This window comes from Dama dama, chromosome 11 (assembly GCF_033118175.1).
Source record: "Dama dama isolate Ldn47 chromosome 11, ASM3311817v1, whole genome shotgun sequence".
In the NCBI taxonomy this organism is placed as follows: domain Eukaryota; kingdom Metazoa; phylum Chordata; class Mammalia; order Artiodactyla; family Cervidae; genus Dama; species Dama dama.
Genome location: NC_083691.1, coordinates 91,135,610 through 91,154,683, shown reverse-complemented (window position 1 = coordinate 91,154,683; position 19,074 = coordinate 91,135,610). Strand labels below are relative to the sequence as shown.

Here is a 19,074-nt window from a genome sequence, read left to right as displayed (position 1 = left end):
AATTCTTTCTGGTTTTATAAAGAGTTTCTTAGGTTCTGCCTAGTTGGTAACGAGGGGAGTTTCTATATCGGGTTAGAGTAATTGTAGTAGGAAAGGAGATCTTAGAGAGAGGGTGTGATGAGCTGAATCTTGAAGGATAAGGGGGAGTTTGCCAGCTAAAGTCATAGTAAGGAGATTGTGGGCAGAGAGGTTATATAGTACACTCAAGGAACTTTAAGCAGAGTTGTAAAGTGAGTGTGGGGAGTACTCAGAGGTAAATCTGTACATGGAGGTGTCTCATATTCTATGCTAGGGAATTTGGATTTGATCCTGAGGCAGGACTTAATCCTAAATTGTGGTGTGTGTTTTATGATCATATTTCATTTAAAGATTACTGTGAAAGAAGTATTAAACATGGAATTTTAGGGAAAGATGAAGAGGGAGGTGAAAACAGTTGCTCAGAAGAGAAATAATGACATGAGGCAAGGCGGTGGCAGGGGAGGATAGGGAGAAAGAGAAGCATAGAGAAGCTATTATGGAATTGTATTAGGAGGCCTTAGGGATTGATTAGTTGGAGGCAGGTGCAAGGTGGAGTGAAGTGTCAAGATTAATTTATGTATTTCTAGTTTGGGTAACTGGTTGGCTGGTGTTTGTTTTAGTTGAGATTGTGAGTATAGGAAGGACATGTAGCTTTGGGAAGAAAAGCTAATGGTCTGACTTTTGAGATGCACAGTTTGATATGTATTTGAGGATGAATGGTGGTTGAATATTCAGGTTTGTGGGATTTGACAGATATGCCTTGTTACTGATTTGGAAACCAAAGATGTTTAGTTAACAGTGAAAGCTAAAGTACTGATAGATGTCTCTTAGGGAGTTTGAAGAATGAGAAGAGGTGAAGTCTGAGCAGATACTGAGGGCCAGAAGGAAGAAGAATTATTGAAAACTGAGAAGGGGACTATAATAGAAACTCTGGGAGAAGATATTTCAGAAAGAAGAGACGGTTAGCAGTGGCAGATACAGAGAAGGAATCAAGCAAATGATGAATGGAAGAATGAATATTTGATTTGTCAGTCAGTAGGCTTTTACTGACCTTAGCAAGAATAGGTTCTTTGGGGTGATGTGGTAAGAAACAGGTATGCTGGGTTGAAGAGCAAATCTAATTTGAAGAAATGGAGGCAATGAGTATGGACTGCTCTTTTAAGAATCTTAACTGTGAAAGGAGAAAGAAGGAAAGAGAAAGGATTCCAGATTAAAGTTATTGGAAAAGAGATTTTAATTTAATAGTACTTCTTAAAAAAAAAAAGGGAGAGCCCAGTTGTTTTATTAAGAGGTGGCATGTTTTGTTAAGAAAAAGAAGTCAGTAGAACTGAAACATGAAAACTATAGACATTTAAAAATGTATTGATGGGGTAGAGGAAAAAGGAGATTTTTAGAATGTAGTATTAGTCTTAAAGTAAGGTAGACCATCTATTTTGTTGAGATCAGTTCAGTTCAGTCACTCAGTTGTGTCCGACACTTTGCGACCCCATGGACTGCAGCACACCAGGCTTCCCTGTCCATCACCAACTCCCAGAACTTGCTCAAACTCAGGTCCATCAAATCGGTGATGCCATCTAACCATATCGTCCTCTGTTGTCCCCTTCTGCTCCTGCCTTCATTCTTTCCCAGCATCAGGGTCTTTTCCAATGAGTCAGTTCTTTGCATCAGGTGGCCAAATTATTGGAGCTTCAGCATCAGTCCTTCCAATGAATATTCAGGCCTGATTTCCTTTAGGATGGACTGGTTTGATCTCCTTGCAGTCCAGGGGACTCTCAAGAGTCTTCTCCAACACCACAGTTCAAAAGCATCAGTTCTTCAGCGCTCAGCTTTCTTTATGGTCCAACTCTCACATCCATACACGACTACTGGAAAAACCATAGCTTTGGATGGACCTTTGTCGGCAAAGTAACGTCTCTGCTTTTTAATATGCAGTCTAGGTTGGTCATAGCTTTTCTTCCAAGGAGCAAGTGTCTTTTAATTTCATGGCTGCAGTCACCATCTGCCCTGATTTTGGAGCCCAAGAAAATAGGCTGTCACTTTTTCCATTGTTTCCCCATCTATTTGCCGTGAAATAATGGGACCAGATGACATGATCTTCGTTTTTTGAATGTTGAGTTTTAAGCCAGCTTTTTCACTCTCTTCTTTCAATTAATTGACATAGGAGTGTACAAATGTTAGGGTAGATGGAGACAGAGATAGACTTGTATATTGGAATGCAGAAGATTAAGAAGATTCATGCCTCATATGCCTGAATTTTCTTTATGAAATAGATGGCAAAGTCATTTACTGTGAGAGTAAATTGTAAAAGTGGAAGAATGAGTTGATAAAAGACACACCACATGTTGGAATGGTGCTAACAGTTCGTCTGTTTGTATAATTAGCTCCATCACTGTAAGCTTCTATATATTACTGTAGTTGAGTCCTGAAGAGAATGACAACCAGTTCTAAATGTTGATAGGTAGAGCTCAACAGAGAGGAGTGCCTTTCCTCTGTTGGGAGACTTATTTTGGTGAGGTGTATAGGTTTGTCTTTTTTATTTCTAGAATAATAACTTCTTTGTATCTTTTACTGACAGTGGGAAAACTTCAGCTCTTTCTCTGGATATTAATATTACCTGTTTGTCATCTCTCACTAGAGCTCCCATTAAACCCATCCTGTTCTCCATGTTCTTAAGCTTTCGTTAATGTTTTCTGCTATAGGTTGAGTGTTTGTGTCTCCCATCAAAATTCGTATGTTGAAATTCTAACTCCAAGGTGATGGTATTAAGAGGATTAATGTAGTACCTTTAGGGGTGATTATGTCAAGAAAGTGGAGGCTTCATGGACAGGATTAGTTTTTTGGGCCATTGTAAAGAGGCCCCAGAGAGCTTACTTGCCCTTTCAGCTCTGTGAGGATACAAGTTGGCTGCCCAGAAGAGAGAGCCCTTACCTGACCATGCTAACACCCTGATCTCAGACTTCCACCCTCCAGAAATGTGAGAGAGGAATTTTTTTTTGTTTATAAGTTACCCAGTCTGTGATATTTTGTATAGCCACCCAACAGACTAAGACATTTTACATCTTTTGTCTTTGTGCTACATTTTATGTAGGTTTTACATATACTTTCTAGTTAAATATTATCCCTTTCCACTTATTAAATTTTTAAATATCAGTAATTATAACTTTTATTCCAAAAGTTCTATCTTTTTCAGTGTGTGTTTTTGTTTTGGTAGTTCCCTCATATTTCTTTAAATGTATTAAATGTTTATTTTTAACTTATACGTATTTATTTTCAAGTCTTTGCAAGTCTAATTCTGTTATTTTTGTTGATTCTTATTTATCATGCTTTGTTTCTTTGTGTGTTTCATGGTTTTTGATATTTGAGTTCAGCTCAAAGGAATGTTATTTGTGACACTAATTAGAACTATGACTTAAGATGTATTCCTCTAGACAAGCTTTTCCTTTTCTTCAGTCAGTTTTCTGGGGATACTGACAACCAGACTGGGACTACTTTTAAAATAAAGTCTCAGTTTGAGATATCTTAGAATACACAGGTAATAGTCTGAATATGAGCCCTCCTTTTGGGTAAGAAGGGCCAGCTTGTGGCTTCAAATTGTCCCAGGAGTCCATCCCCCCACTTCCCTAGCCAAAGCAAGTAAGTTTCCTTTCAACCTTCTTTTATGGGGAAGAATTTTTCTACACCTTTAACTAAGGGTGTAGCCCTTGGGTATCTTGGCTTTATTAATTTGGAGGCCTCTTACTGGACTCTCTGTCTCTTGTGGGCCCTAGGTTTTGTCTCTTGTTCTCTAGATGGCTATAAAATAGAAGCATTAGGTTATAAGGGACTGGACTTGTTCCAGTTTTGTTTCAGTCTCTGGAAATCTTATTTTCTTTTTTTGCTTAGTCATGCACTAGAAAAGATTTAGAAACTTAATCCAGCAGTTTTAGAAGTTTCGTAGTAGATATTTTTCATGGTATATTTAGTCTTGCGTATTGTTTGTGGAACTTTATCCTGTTTTGCCTACTTAGTCGCCATCATTTTTTAGGATGGAAACTATTCTGAAACCTTTTATCCATCTTCCTTTCAGGGTCCTCATTGCTTAATGAGTCTTAAATTGTGGTCAGTTTTGGCCATGGTGTGCAAAATTGGACCAGGAATTGAATGTTATGTTGCCAAGTCAGGTTCTTTTCTTAGAAAATCAGAAAAGTGTGTGTGTTTTGTGTGTGTGTGTGTATGACCACGCTCATACATGCAGCATACACACTATGTAATATACCTATATGTGTATATGATGTGTACCTTCGTAGGTATAATAAATATTTACAGATGACATACACATTTATAAATGATGTCAGATTTATTAATGTGGGCCTAACAAAATTCAACCAACCAAGTTTCCCAGAATCACTAAAGCATGGAATTTTTCAAATTTTCAAATTTTTCTGGGAAACTTGGTTGGTTGAATTTTGTTAGCTCACATTAAATCTCCATGCATAAGGAGACCGGGACTATTCACTGGAGTGTTTCTAATACCCACCCTGCATTAATTTGTTTTTCGCTATGAATACCTTTATGATCCTTGTCATTGAATGATAATTTTAAGTGTGGAGAAGCTGAAGCATTTCTTCAATTAATAGGCAGTCTTTTAAAATATTTTCAGAGCTCTTCAGAGTAATTACTTAAATACTTAAATCTTTTGTAAAGGATCTTGAAGAGTTTTACTAATATACCCTAAATCCAGACAATTATGATAGTGGTAGACAGTGAGTGAGTCAGTAGTTTTATTTAGTTCCAACTTTGCATGTTTAAGTGTTAAATTTGACACTTTGAATTCCATGCAGTGAAACTGGAGCTTATCTACTGATGTTAATTATAACCCAGTATTTACCAACTGTATTACCACTCTACTTTCAGCAGCTTTCCAGTTTAGATTCAATCAGTATAACCAGGCCATAGTTGGAGTATTTGTTTCATTTGACAGCAGTATCTAAAATCCAACTTTTAGCTGCCAGATGTTATGACCACCACTGAAAACTACAATGGGATAAGTCTTATTACACTTAATACAAATTGATACAGAGGCCAAGATGAAGGCACTAACATGCCCTGTAGTGCCTTTATGTTTTCAGTTACTTGTGCTGATTAATTGTTCCAGCAGTGTGACATCATCCTGGTAGTAGTTAGAGCATTCTTCATATCCTTACTTTGGAATTTCCTTGCTTTCATTTCAAGGCTGTATATTGTCACCCTGCTTGTTTAACTTATGTGCAGAGCAGAGTACATTATGTGAAATGCTGGGCTGGATGAAGCACAAGCTGGAATCAAGATTGCTGGGAGAAATATCAATAACCTCAGATATGCAGATGACACCACCCTTATGGCAGAAAGTGAAGAAGAACTAAAGAGCCTCTTGATGTAAGTGAAAGAGGAGAGTGAAAAAGTTGGTTTAAAACTCAACATTAAAAAAACAAATATCATGGCATCTGTTCCCATCACTTCATGGCAAATAGATGGGGAAACAATGGAAAAAGTGACAGACTTTATTTTCTTGGACTGCAAAATCACTGCAGATGGTGACTGCAGCTGTGAAATTAAAAGACTCTTACTCCTTGGAAGAGAAGCTATGACCAACTTAGACTGCATATTAAAAAGCAGAGACATTACCTTGCTGACAAAGGTCCATCCAGACAAAGCTATGGTTTTTCCAGTAGTCGTTTATGGATGTGAGAGTTGGACCATAAAGAAAGCTGAGCACTGAAGAATTGATGCTTTTGAACTGTGGTGTTGGAGAAGACTCTTGAGAGTCCCCTGGACTGCAAAATCAAACCAGTCAATCCTAAAGGAAATATTCATTGGAACGACTGATGCTGAAGCTGAAGCTCCAGTACTTTGGCCACCTGATGCAAAGAACTGACTCATTGGAAAAGACCCTGATGCTGGAAAGGATTGAAGACAGGAGGAGAAGGTGACAACAGAGGACGAGATGGTTGGATGGCATCATGGACTCAATGGACATGAGTTTGAGCAAGTTCTGGGAGTTGGTGATGGACAGGGAAGCCTGGTGTGCTGCAGTCCATGGAGTTGCAAAGAGCTGGACACGACTGAGGAACTGAACTGAACTGCTTTCATTAGTTTATTTCCTGAGTCTGTTGTTGATTTGACTGATGTTTTGTGACAAGGTCCCTTTCTCCATTTTTCTGTGCTGTTTAACCAATACCAGGTTTTTAGTAGGCTCTATGGCTAAGTGCCATTTGAAAGTTCTCCATCCTGTTTTCATCCCTTTGAAAATAGCCTTCATAGAAGTGGGTTTCCTTCCTGCCTTGCGGGAGAGTTCCATCACAACTTCTTTTGGTTGCATGGGCTATCTTGGTGAAGTCAGTTGTATACCTTGGTATCTGCAAGAGTGGGAAAAGGATTTGAATGTATTTGATCTGCTGTGAATGTACAAAAACATTTGATTGTGGTCTTCAACTTAGATCTCATTTATTAGTATATCCTTCCCCTGTCATTGATGATAATATACAGTGATCTTCTTTCACCTTTTGCAATCAGGGCATTCAAATTACCTTAGTAAGTTCTGAATTAAATTGATAGACAAACTGAAGTAAGGAAGGGAAGGAACTTTAAACTCCTCTTGACCTCCTGCAGTTTCTCTTGCAACATCATGCTCAGATCTGTTTTTCCATTTTATTTTTAACTTTTGGAATAAACAAGAAATACTAATGATGCTTTTATGGAGCTTAATGAGAAGAAAATGTTTCATGACTAAAACCATGACAGAAGTTAAAAAAACATATATATGAAAAAGAAAAGAACAAACCAAACTCTGAATTTTTTTCTTGGATTAATCAAAAACAAAAGCAAAATGTTTAGTCCTTTGTGTCTTGAAGTTCTCTTTGGTTCTGAAAACATCTCGATAGATAAACTTTGTTTGATATGGTACTCTTTTGTATCCATCTTTGAGGCAATCAGAAACCTACATCTTAGTTTCCTACCCTTCCTTCTCTTCTCTGTTTTTAGCATATATGGAGGGTTTCCTCTATGCCAGTCTCTGTGCTATTAGCTGGAGAAAAAATGGGTAAGACACGATCTCAGCCGACAAGGAGATTAACCTTTTGGTATGGGGAAATTGACAAGTGAATGATAATCAGAGTATAATTAAACAAGTTCTGAAATGGCATTAATAACAAAAGAGAAACACATAACAGAGTCTGGGTTTAGAGAACGTTTCTCAGTAAAAGAAAGGTGCAAGCTGAGATTTGAAGAGTGAATTGGGAGTTAGCCCTTAACTAAGAAGAAAATGGGGAAGAGCAATCTAGGTCCTGGAAACAGGATTCCTTAGCCATATTTAGACTTTGGCTGCTGGTTGTTTTTTTTTGATTTGCCTGCTACCTTTGAAGAATGAACAGTGGTAAGCATTTAGGATACTTTCCTTTGCGAGTAGCAGACTATTAAGACAAAGTGGAAATAGGAAGTTTTCCTTAAAATAGAAAATTTCTTATTGCACATAACAGGAAGACTGGAGATAGGACTATTTCAGGTTCATCATTTAAGGACCAGTTGTTTTCTATCTTTCCTTTTTGGAATTATCAAGTTATTGGCAATATCTCCTCTCATCTCGGGATGGTTACTGCATCCCAAAGCATTATACAGAACAATTTTCAAAGTAGAAAAAAGAAGTTTCTTATCCTGCATCCTTCAGGAAAGAAGCCTTTCTTTGGATCCTCACTCCCAAACTTCCTTTTACTTCCGTCAGTGAGTTGTGTCATCTGTTAATTGGTCACTGACTAGGGGAATTAAATTACTGTACTGGTCTAAATTATTAATAGTATTTACCTCTTGCAGTGGGCTTCCCAGGTGCCTCAGTGGGTAAAGAAGCTGCCTGTCATGCAGGAGATGCAGCAGACACTGGTTCGATCCCTGGGTTGGGAAGGCCCCTGGAGGAGAGCATGGCAACCCACTCCCGTATTCTTGGCTAGAGAATCCCAGGGCAGAGCAGCCTGGCAGGCTGCAGTCCATAGGGTTGCAAAAGAATGGGGCATAATTGAAGTGACTAAGCGTGTGTGCACACACCTCTTGCAGTAGGATGGAAAGGTGAAATACCAGAAAAATTGGGACTTTTCCAACAGGAAGAAGAATGGAATAGTTGTTGTGTGGGCACAGCTAATACATAACTGACTCATCTTAAAGTAGAAGTGTGTATGTGTCTCTTAAAAACCATGCTTCATATTGCATTGTCAGGCTTCGTATTGCACTAGTTTTTCCTTTCCTTTTTTTTTTTTCTTTTTTTTTTTGGGAGGAGTCGGGCCCAGGTGTATCAGTAACAGGCAATATAATTTTGATTAAGGTGTTTAAGTTTTCTTGATTTCAGTTTCCTCTGTTGTACAATAAAGGCTTTGTATTCCATTTCCAAGACCTCTTTCAGCTCTAATGTTTTAGGGGTCCATGTGACTTTCTTGCTGTCCTTTGCTGTAAAAGGAGACAGACTGATGTACTACAGAGAATAACTCTCTAGGAGTGTGGATTTGGCAAGTCACTTCATCTTCTTGGATTTTAGGTTCTTCAGAATAGAATAATGTCTAATTTATAAGGTGCCTAGGATTTACATGAGATAACATATGCTCATTTCATTGTATTTATTTTTATGTTTTGACAAACAAGTGGAAGTTGATATAGGCTGTCACAAGTGATATAATCCTCTTATGATTCAGTACTTGGGAATAGATATTTTTGTTGAATAGAATTCCTGAAGTGTTTTATTTATAAGTTAAAAAAATCTCTGTTAATTTAGGTACAGTGTTTAGAAGTATGTGTCAGATATGGACATTAGGATGAAACATTTTAGTTTTTGCAGAAGCCTGTGGTTTATTTGGGATTTTTTTGGAAACGACTGTACAAGGCAGTATTTATGAAGTGAATAAAAATTTAGGCTATACAAAGTTGCTAGTTTCCAAGCGTATCTTCTTGTTTAACTTTCACTAGGTACCAGAATATTTGTTGGATCATCACAAATAATTAAACCTGTGGTGCAGTTTATTTTGTAGTCTTATTTAACTATGACACACCTAAGGCCCACATGTCAAAAGCATATAACTTTGTTTTTAAGATTCTACTTTCTATTAGAAATGGACATTTAAACATTAGAGTACTTTATATACAATATCATTTAATAGCAAGTTATATGACTTTGGCTAGCAAGTATTATAGAATATAGTTTTAGATTTTTAAGCAGTCCTTTGCTTGGTCACGTCAAATTTTAAAGAATGTTAAAAATGGGCCATCACTAGATGGCAGTCTTTCTCCAGTTTTAATTCATTTATTGCACGGAAGGGAAATATTCTTTGTTCAAGTTCAATGTTGATTACCAGTATTAGGTTAATTTCAGGTGATCTATGGCCTTTCCAGAATTTAAGGCTTGTTATTTTTGTTTTCAGCATTTTATATCTGATGGCTGATTAGCACCAAGTCTGAGATATGTGTGAAATGCTGATGTAAGCTGAACTGTTAGGTACTGATCTATAATTTTAATTGCCTTTTCCTATGTTAGGCAATTTGAAACAAACTCTTAGGTTTTTAACCCCTTGATAACCAGATGAAAACTATGGATATTTCCCTAAAAACTTATATATATGTGCTTCTTCCTATACACACAAAATCCACATAAAATCTGGAAATTGTGCTTTTCCAGTTGTGTACTCATGGAACACATGTTAATTAAACACAGTCCAAAACTCCTGTTTTAAGTGTAGGTTTTACATTTTATTCTAACTTTTTAAATTCTCAAGATACTCAGGAGATCCACTATATAAGCCTTTCATATTATTCAACATTATTATAATTAAGAGAGTATTAGACTCATAAAGGCCCTAAAACAGGAGAAACAGGTGGGGCCCTAGTGATAAGGATGTAGAAAATACATTAACTCTTTACATTGTTCTGAAAAATGTTTGATGTTTACATTATTATGACTGGACTTGAAAGTGGAATTGAATTGTAGAAATTTAGAGCTAGGCTGATGCTAAAAAGAATTTCTAGTTGATTGTTTCCTATTTCCTAAATAAGAAAGCTGAGTGTCATAGAATTAACTCCTAGTTGATCACATTGCTAAACATCAAGACCACAGAGTCAAGGCAGCTAAAATCCACTTTTCCTTTCTTTCCTTTATACTTTTTAAAGTAGAAAGTTCAGGGATCCAGGGAGGCACTCTTAACATAAATTATGAACTTATTAACTTTGAGATTTTCTTCTCCTTGAGGTTGTCTTTTGCATATTACTGTAGATCTTTTGAGGGAGAACAATAGAAAGGAGTTTTACATTGTATAAGAAAGTATACTTACTACTTAAAAGTATTGTTTGTTCAAGATATAACTGAATTTGAAACCAAGAGGCTTGTCTCAATATTGAGTAATAATCTTCTTACGCCATTTAGATGGTTGGATTTTCAGTGGTTTTTTCTCTTCTTCAAATGGCAAGGAACACTGGTGCCTTTACATGGAAATCTTTCTTTTTCTTTCCTTTGGAAGGGGAACAGTTAGGCTTGTTTGAGGTTAGTTGAAATGACAATAGTTGATTCTGTCATGTGTTTTCCAGGTAGCTCCTTTAGGCATTTTAATTGTTTTAATTGTCAAAGCAGGGGTTGTTTATAATTTATTTGAAGATCTCTTCCTTTTATTTGTTCATAAATAAATAAATGTTCAGAATTTTTACTGGAATCCAAACTTGTATATGTATTATGTTCTGTGATTACTGCTGAGTTTTGGGCAGTGGAGCTGATTTGCTGAATCAGGTTGGTGATCTGGTACCTACAAGTGATTATGTGCTGTGTGTGCTCAGTCGCTTCAGCTGTGTCTGACTTTTTGTGACCCTATGGACCATAGCCTGCCAGGCTTCTCTGTCCGTGGGATTCTCCAGGTATGAATACTAGAGTGGGTTGCCATGCCCTCCTTCAGGGGATCTTCCCAGCCCAGGGATTGAACCTGCATTTCTGCATTGGCAGGCGGGTTCTCTACCACTAGCGCCACCAGGGAAGCCCAAATGATTATAGAACCAGAAAATGTTGGTAATGAGCAAAAGTGTATTTGTTGAATAAATGTCAGAAATCGAAGAGTTCTTAGGGATAATGTTCTTTCTAGGTGGCACTAGTGGTGAAGAATCTGCCTGCCAGTGCAGGAGATGCAGGAGACACAGGTTTAGTTCCTGGGTCAACGAGATCCCCTGAAGAAGGAAATGGCAATCCACTTCAGTGTTCTTGCCTGGGAAATCCCATGGTTGGAGAAGCCTGGTAGGCTACAGTCCATGGGGTTGCAAAGAGTTGGACACAACTGAGCGACTAAACAACAACAGAGACAACAGTAGTCATTCATTTAGTAGGTGACTGTTTACTTACTACCTATTACTTATCTGGCATTGTTTTAGAGATAGAGGTGAATATGGCAGACAAAGTTGTTGCCCTGGTGCTTACAGTCTAATTGGGATGGGTTGGGGGGAAGATAACAAACTGGATGATGAGAAGGAGAAAATTGTTTGAAGATACAGGGAATGAGTGTTACTAGCATATTAACAGTAAAAACAAAATGCTTGAGGCAGGAAGAGACTAAAAAAAATCCTCTGTAGCGGGAGCATAGAGGATGGAGGAAGGCAAGGCTAGAGGTGTGACTTAGGGAGAAATAGTGTTAGAGAAATAATCAGAGGCTAGATTATTTGGAATGTTATAGGCCATGATGAGGATTTATTACTTTTATTCCTTTTGTAAAGAGAAGAAATCAGAGAGTCCGACTCTTGTGACTCCATGGACTGTAGCCTGCCAGGCTCCTCTGTCCATGGGATTCTCCATGTTAGAATACTGGAGTGGGTTGGCATTCCCTTCTCCGGAGGGTATCCCCAACCCAGGAATCAAATCCAGGTCTCCTGCATTGCAGGCAGATTCTTTACCCACTGAGCTATGAGGGAAGCCCTTTGACTAACACAAACAGTAGGGTAACATCTGAACTACTGCTTCATAATGGCCATTCTTACTGCTGTGTGGAGTATCTCCTTTGGAACAAGAAGTAGCGGGAGTGAGGGGTGCCGAATGGAGAGCTTTAGGAGGCTATTGCTTTGGTCCAGTGAGCCAGGGATAGACATTTAGACTAGGGTTTTTATTGGAAATGGTGGGATGGTGGTTAATTTTAAGATATGCTTTGGAGGTTAACTTGTCAGGACTTACTAGCAGATTGGATGAGGTGTTTGATGGAAAGAGCTGCATTGGGAGGGATTCCTGCATTTGGATATTTGCCTTGGGCAGCTGGATATGCCATTAGCTGTGACGGGTAGCTGAGTGGTAGGGAGCTTTTGAGAGGATCAAGTCTGGGAGTGGAGATAGTTTGGTGATAGATGATTTTTTTCTATGTTAAAATTCAAGATGATTGAGTTGTTAAATAGTAGCTAGGCATTTGAGCCTCGTGCCCAGAGAAGTGCTCAGAATTGAAGGTATAGATTAGGAAGTCTACCACTGTAGTAGATGGCATATGTTATAAAGACGTGGGATTAGCTGTCATTTCTTGGTGAGAGAGCACAGGTAGGTGAGAGAAGGGCTTTTTGGAATATTTAGAAAAAGAGGAGGAAGAGCCCAGGAAGGAGGTTGAGAGGCATGTCAGTAAAATGATGAAAGCCACTTAGTGTGGCATCACTGAAGTCTAGAGAAAAGAGTGTTTCCAGAAGGAAGACATATTAAACCATAGAAAATGCTGCCATTAGGTGCAGTAAGATGAATGCTAACTATTTGGAGGTGCGGAGGTAGAAAGAAATTTTACTGGGAAGAGGAGCAGCGACATAAGATGGTGGCTGGAGGGAAGTGAGTAGGTAAAGATGGATTTCGTAAAGTCATGTTTATATATGCATGAGAATGATTTATAGATCGAGTGGAAGAGATATATAATTCAGGGTAGGAATAAAAGGGGATAATTGCAGGAGTAAAGTTCTTAGAGACAACAAGAATGACTAGATAAACACTTGAATTTTTATTGTTACAAGAGGGTGGACAGAACAGGCGTTTTAAATGTAAGCAGGTTGGTTGAGAGGCGATGAAACAATACATATATGTTATATATAAATAACATATATATACATTTCTGTGAAATACAACTGAAAGTGACAGAGAGGTGTACATTTCAGGAGTGGAGAAAGCAAGGTTTTCACACATTTTAGAGACTACAAAGTGATTTTTTTTGGTGGTGGTATTGGGTGGGATAATTTTAATATTATTATCTACTGATGTTTGGCTGCCCAATTTAAATTTGTCATCAGATATAGCTGAACTGAGTTTAGCAGCACAGCTATGTGATTTCTCTCTAGCAATGTCAGCTTCTTGAGTATAATCTTGGAGTAAATGTATAGTTGGGTTTTTCCAAAATTAAGTTTTTCTAGATAAGTTTAACTGAGAAAGAAAGGTACAGAGGAGTTATAATTCAGTCCTTTTATGCTGAGAATTCTATGATGATTACTGTCAAACACTTAAATATTTTTCAATAAATAAGGAAGTAAAAATTTAAATTTTCCTAAAAAAATTCATCAAGCATTGGGATAACATTAATACAATTGAATTACTCTGTGGTTTATGTAACTTAAACATCTGTTTTCCAAATATATTTGCTTCTGGGTTTGTAATTTTGTTTCTCTTTCTTAGGTATAAATCTGTGTGTAATCTTCATGGCATTTTTTTTTTTTTTTTGTGAAAGGTCTGTCTATGATGGTGAGGAACATGGACGATTCATGGAGAAGCTGGAAACTCGCATTCGCAATCACGACCGAGAAATTGAGAAAATGTGCAACTTTCATTACCAGGGCTTTGTGGACTCTATAACAGAACTGCTGAAAGTGAGAGGAGAAGCCCAGAAACTCAAAGTGAGGAGGCGCTTTTCTCTGTCTCGGGGTTTGGTTAACATGAAAAGAGTAGGGAATGCGTTACAGGTTACATATTCGTGGTAAAGATTTTTGAATAGTAAGAAAGGGAATTGTACTGAAACATAGATAGTTGGGATTACAGCTTTTAGCTGAAAAGGATACTCTTTTAAGTTAAGATTAATTGGGGATAACTACATGTGGATGAGAGCTAGTAATAAGAATCAGTTTCTTCCAGACAGAAACTTAATTGATCCTTCAAGTCATCTGTCTACTTCCTTGCTAGATAAAACCCGTCACCATTGAATGACAGGATTGCAAGCCATGGCTGCAGAAGGCTTTGAGTCATGGCCACCTGAGGCAGAGGAAAAGAAAATTGTGATAGTCGTGGAGGGTCTTCTACCAAAGTATGGAAGTTCTTTCTTGATAGGACTAATTCAAGTTCAGGAGAGAGGGTAGCTGTATTGGTTTTGTCCCTGGCACAGCAAATTTCCTTATCTTGGGTAACTGATTTTGCTACAGAAATACTACTGTGTTTGATTATGGGATGCTGTCTTAGTGCCTTTTGGGGGGTGTTACATAATAAACAATATGTACCCTATTAGCTCAATAAAATCACCCAAATTCTGAAGTCTAAATCACAGTGGGCTGCAAGGTTTCAAATAGGAATTTATGGACGTGTATAGAAACTATCCAGTAATTATAAGAAATATAATGTTACAAGGAAAATCAAGTCTCTCTTTTTTAGCCTTCTCAGTGGCTTTCTTCACTCTACCCTTCAAAAATAGCAAATCTTCTTATTTGTTGTTAATGTTCTTTAATGCTTAACTAGTTTAATTGAAATTAAGTTAGATTCCTTTCCCAGTTAGCTTACCAAATTTAATTTCAGGTGAACTAAAAAGTGAAATGTAAAAAATAAAACCATAAAGAAACAAGTAGAAAATAGAGATGAATATTTATGTGATTTTGGGGAGTGAGGAATGCATTTCTAAACACAATTCCTAAGCTAGAAAGAAAATATTGATAGATAGGACGACAGTACAGTGAAAGAACTTTCTATATACAGGTTAAAAATGTAAAGGTAAATAATAAAATATTTACAAATACATATGACAAATGATTGATATCCTAACAGAAAAGATCTTTATAAATTAATAGGAAAAATATGAACACTAATAGAAAGCAGGAATGCTTGTTAATGTACAGCTTACATACAAAGAAATAGAAGGGAACTCTACAATTATTATTTACAATTTAATTATTTAGAAATAATTAAATGAATATGAATTTAAACAATAAAGTGCCACCTAATAAAATAACAAAAATGAAACAAATGTTAATTAAAGTTGGAGATGATACCTATCAACTGGGGAATGCCTGGTTGGAGTGGAGACTGTTACACCTTTTAAGGGGAGCAGTTTTATATATCAGTACTGAAAACTTCTCATGGATCACTGCCTTGTGATCACCATGGATCACCATGGTGAACGCACTTGTGTAACTCAATGAAGCTGTGAGCCATACTGTGCGGGACCACCCAAGATGGACGGGTCATAGTGGAGAGTTCTGAACAAATGTGGTCCACTGGAGGAGAGGATGGCAAACCACTCCAGTATCCCTGTTATGAGAACCCCATGAACTGTATAAAAAGGTAAAAAGATATGACACCAAAAGATGAGCCCCCCAGATCGGAAGGTGTCCAATATGCTACTGGGAAAGAGCAGAGGGCAATTTCTTATAGCTCCAGAAAGAATGAAGCAGCTGGGCCAAAGTGGAAACGATGTTCACTTGTGGATGTGTCTGGTAATGAAAGTAAAATCCAATGCTATAAAGAACAGTATTGCAGAGGAAACTGGAGTGTTAGGTCCATGAATCAAGGTAAATTGAACATGGTCAAGCAGGAGATGGCAAGAGTAAACATCGATATCTTAGGAATCAGTGAACTAAAATGGACAAGAATGGGCGAATTTAACTCAGATGACCATTATTATATCTACTACTGTGGGCAAGAATCCCTTAGAATATATGGAGTAGCCCTCATAGTCAACAAAAGAGACTGAAATGCAGTACTTGGTTGCAACATCAAAAACAGCAGAATGATCTTGGTTCATTTCTAAAGCAAACCATTCAACATCACAGTAGTCTTAATTCTGTGCCCAGCCACCGATGCTAAAGAAACTGAAGCTGATCAGTTCTATGAAGACCTAGAAGACCCCCTAAAACAAACACCAAAAAAATGTTATATTCATCATAGGGGATTGGAATGCAAAAGTAGGAAGTTAAGAGATACATGTAGTAATAGGCAAGTTTGGCATTGGAGTACAAAATGAAGCAGGACAAAGGGTAGCAGAATTTTGCCAAGAGAATACACTGATCATAGCAAACACCCTTTTTCAACAACACAAAAGAAGACTTTACACATGGATATCACCACATGATCAATACCAAAATCAGATTGATTGCGTTCATTGCAGCCGAAAATGGAGAAGCTCTATACAGTCAGCAAAAATAAGAGCTGGAACTGACTGTGGCACAATTCATCAGGTCCCTATAGCAGAATTTAGGCTTAAACTAAGGAAAGTGGGGAACCCACTAGGCCAGTCATGTATGATCTAAATAAAGTCCCCTACGATTATAGGGAGGTTACAAGTAGATCTGGTAGACAGAGTTCCTGAAGAACTATGGACAGAGCTTCCTAATATTATACAAGAGGTACTGACCAAAACTATGCCAAAGAAAAAGAAATGCAAGGAGGCAAAGTGGTCATTTGAGGAGGTTTTGCAAATAGCTGAGGAAAGAAGAGAAGCTTAAGGCAAGGAAGAAAGGGAAAGGTATAACCAACTGAATGCAGAGTTCCAGAGAATAGCAGGGAGAGACAGGAAGGCCTTATTCAATGGACAGTGAAGAGAAATAGAAGAAAACAACAGAAGGGGAAAGACTAGAGGTCTCTTGAAGAAACTAGGGTTATCACAGGAAAATTTCAATGCAAAGATAAGCATTATAAAGGACAGAAACGGTTAAGACCTAGTAGAAGCAGAAGAGATCAAGAAGAGATGGCAGGAGTACACAGAAGAACTATACAAAAAAGGTCTTAATGACCTGGATAACCATGATGGTGTGGTCACTCACCTAGAGCCAGATATCCTGGAATGTGAAGTCAAGTGGGCCTTAGGAAACACTGCTGCCAATAAAGCTAGTGGAGGTGATGGAATTCCAGTTGAGCTATTTCAAATCCTAAAAGATGATGCTATTAAAGTGCTGCACTCAATATGTCAGCAAACTTGGAAATCCCAGCAGTGGCCACATGACTGGAAAAGGCCAATATTCACCCCAGTTCCTAAGAAGGGCAGTACTAAAGAATGTTCAAATTACTGGACAGTTGCATTCACTTCCAATGCTAGTAAGGTTATGCTCAAAATCTTTAAAGCCAGGCTTCAGCAGTACTTGAATCAAGAACTTCTAGATGTCCAAGCTGAGTTTGGTAAAGGCAGAGAAACAGGGATCACATTGCCAACGTTCACTAAATCATAGAGAAAGCAAGGGAATTCCAGAAAAAAACATCTATTTCTGATTCATTGACTATGCTAAAGCCTTTGACTATGTGAGTCATAGCAAACTGGAAAACTCCTAAAGATGTGAGAATACCAGACCATCTTACCTGTCTCCTGAGAAATGTGTTTGTGGGTCGAGAAGCAACAGTTAGGACCTTATATGGAACAACTGACTGGTTCAGAATTGAGAAGGAGTGAGACAAGTCTGTATATTGTCACCCTGTTTATTTAACTTATATTCAGAACACATCATGCGAAATGCTGGGCTGAATGAGTTATAGGCTGGAATCCAGATTGCTAGGAGAAATATCAACAATCTCAGATACGCAGATGATACCACTCTAATGGCAGAAGGTGAAGAGAAACTGAAGAGCCTCTTGATGAGGGTGAAAAAGGAAAGTAAAAAAGCTGGCTTAAAACTCAATATTAAAAAAACTAGGATCATGGCATCTGACTCCATCACTTCATGGCAAATAGAAGTGGAAAACATGGAAGCAGTGACAGATTTCCTCTTCTTGGGCTTTGTTTATTTATTTATTTTTTAATTAATTAATTAATTTTACTTTACAACATTGTATTGGCTTTGCCATATATTGACTTGAATCTGCCATGGGTGTACATATGTTCCCCATCCTGAACCCCCCTACCACCTCCCTCCCTTCTTGGGCTTTAAAATCACTGCAGATGGTGACTGCAATCATGAAATTGGAAGACATTTGCTTCTTGGAAGGAAACTATGACAATCCTAGACAGTGTACTGAAAAGCAAAGACATCACTTTGCTGACAAAGGTACATACAGTCAAGGCTATGGTCTTTCCAGTAGTCATGTACTGATGGGAGAGATGGACCATTAAGAAAGCAGAGCACCAAAGAATTGATGCTTTCAAACTGTGGTGCTGGAGAAGACTCTTGAGAGTCCCTTGGACCACAAGGAGATTGAACTAGTCAGTCCTAAAGGAAATCAACCCTGAATACTCATTGAAGGACTGATGTTAATGCTTGGGCCACCTGATGCGAACAACAGATTCATTAAAAAAGACCCTGATGCTGGGAAAGACTGAAGGCAGAAGGAGAAGAGGACGACAGAAGATGAGATGGTTGAACGGCATCACTGATTCAATGGACATGAACTTGTGTACACTCTGAGAGATGGTGAGGGACAGGGAGGCCTGGCGTACTGCAGTCCATGGGGTCGCAAAGAGTTGGACATGACTTGCCAACTGAACAACAACAACTGAAAACTGCAAACAGCAACAAATGAAAACATCAGTCAGCTCAGTCAGTTCAGTCACTCAGTCACGTCCGACTCCTTGTGACCCCATGAATCGCAGCACGCCAGGCCTCCCTGTCCATCACCAACTCCTGGAGTTTACCCAAACTCATGTCCATCGAGTCAGTGATGCCATCCAGTCATCTCATCCTCTATTGTCTCCTTCTCCTTCTGCCTGCAATCCCTCCCAGCATCAGGGTCTTTTCCAGTGAGTCAGCTCTTCACATGAGGTGGCCAAAGTACTGGAGTTTCAGCTTCAGCATCATTCCTTCCAATGAACACCCAGGACTGATCTTCTCTAGGATGGACTGGTTGGATTTCCTTGCAGTCCGAGGGACTCTCAAGAGTCTTCTCCAACACCACAGTTCAAAAGCATC

At 38.2% G+C, this 19,074-nt stretch overlaps 1 protein-coding gene across 8 annotated transcripts in view; it reads left to right on the top strand.

Moving 5' to 3' along the window:
• The window catches only part of EXOC6B (exocyst complex component 6B), a 662,376-nt gene that overhangs the window by 71,317 nt on the left and 571,985 nt on the right, over positions 1–19,074 (top strand). For all 8 annotated transcript variants that reach the window (XM_061155703.1, XM_061155706.1, XM_061155701.1 and 5 more), the window contains exon 2: positions 13,713–13,878. In XM_061155703.1, coding sequence (XP_061011686.1) covers positions 13,747–13,878 — 132 coding nt within the window. In that variant the 5' untranslated portion in view covers positions 13,713–13,746. The remainder of the gene's footprint in view (positions 1–13,712; positions 13,879–19,074) is intronic.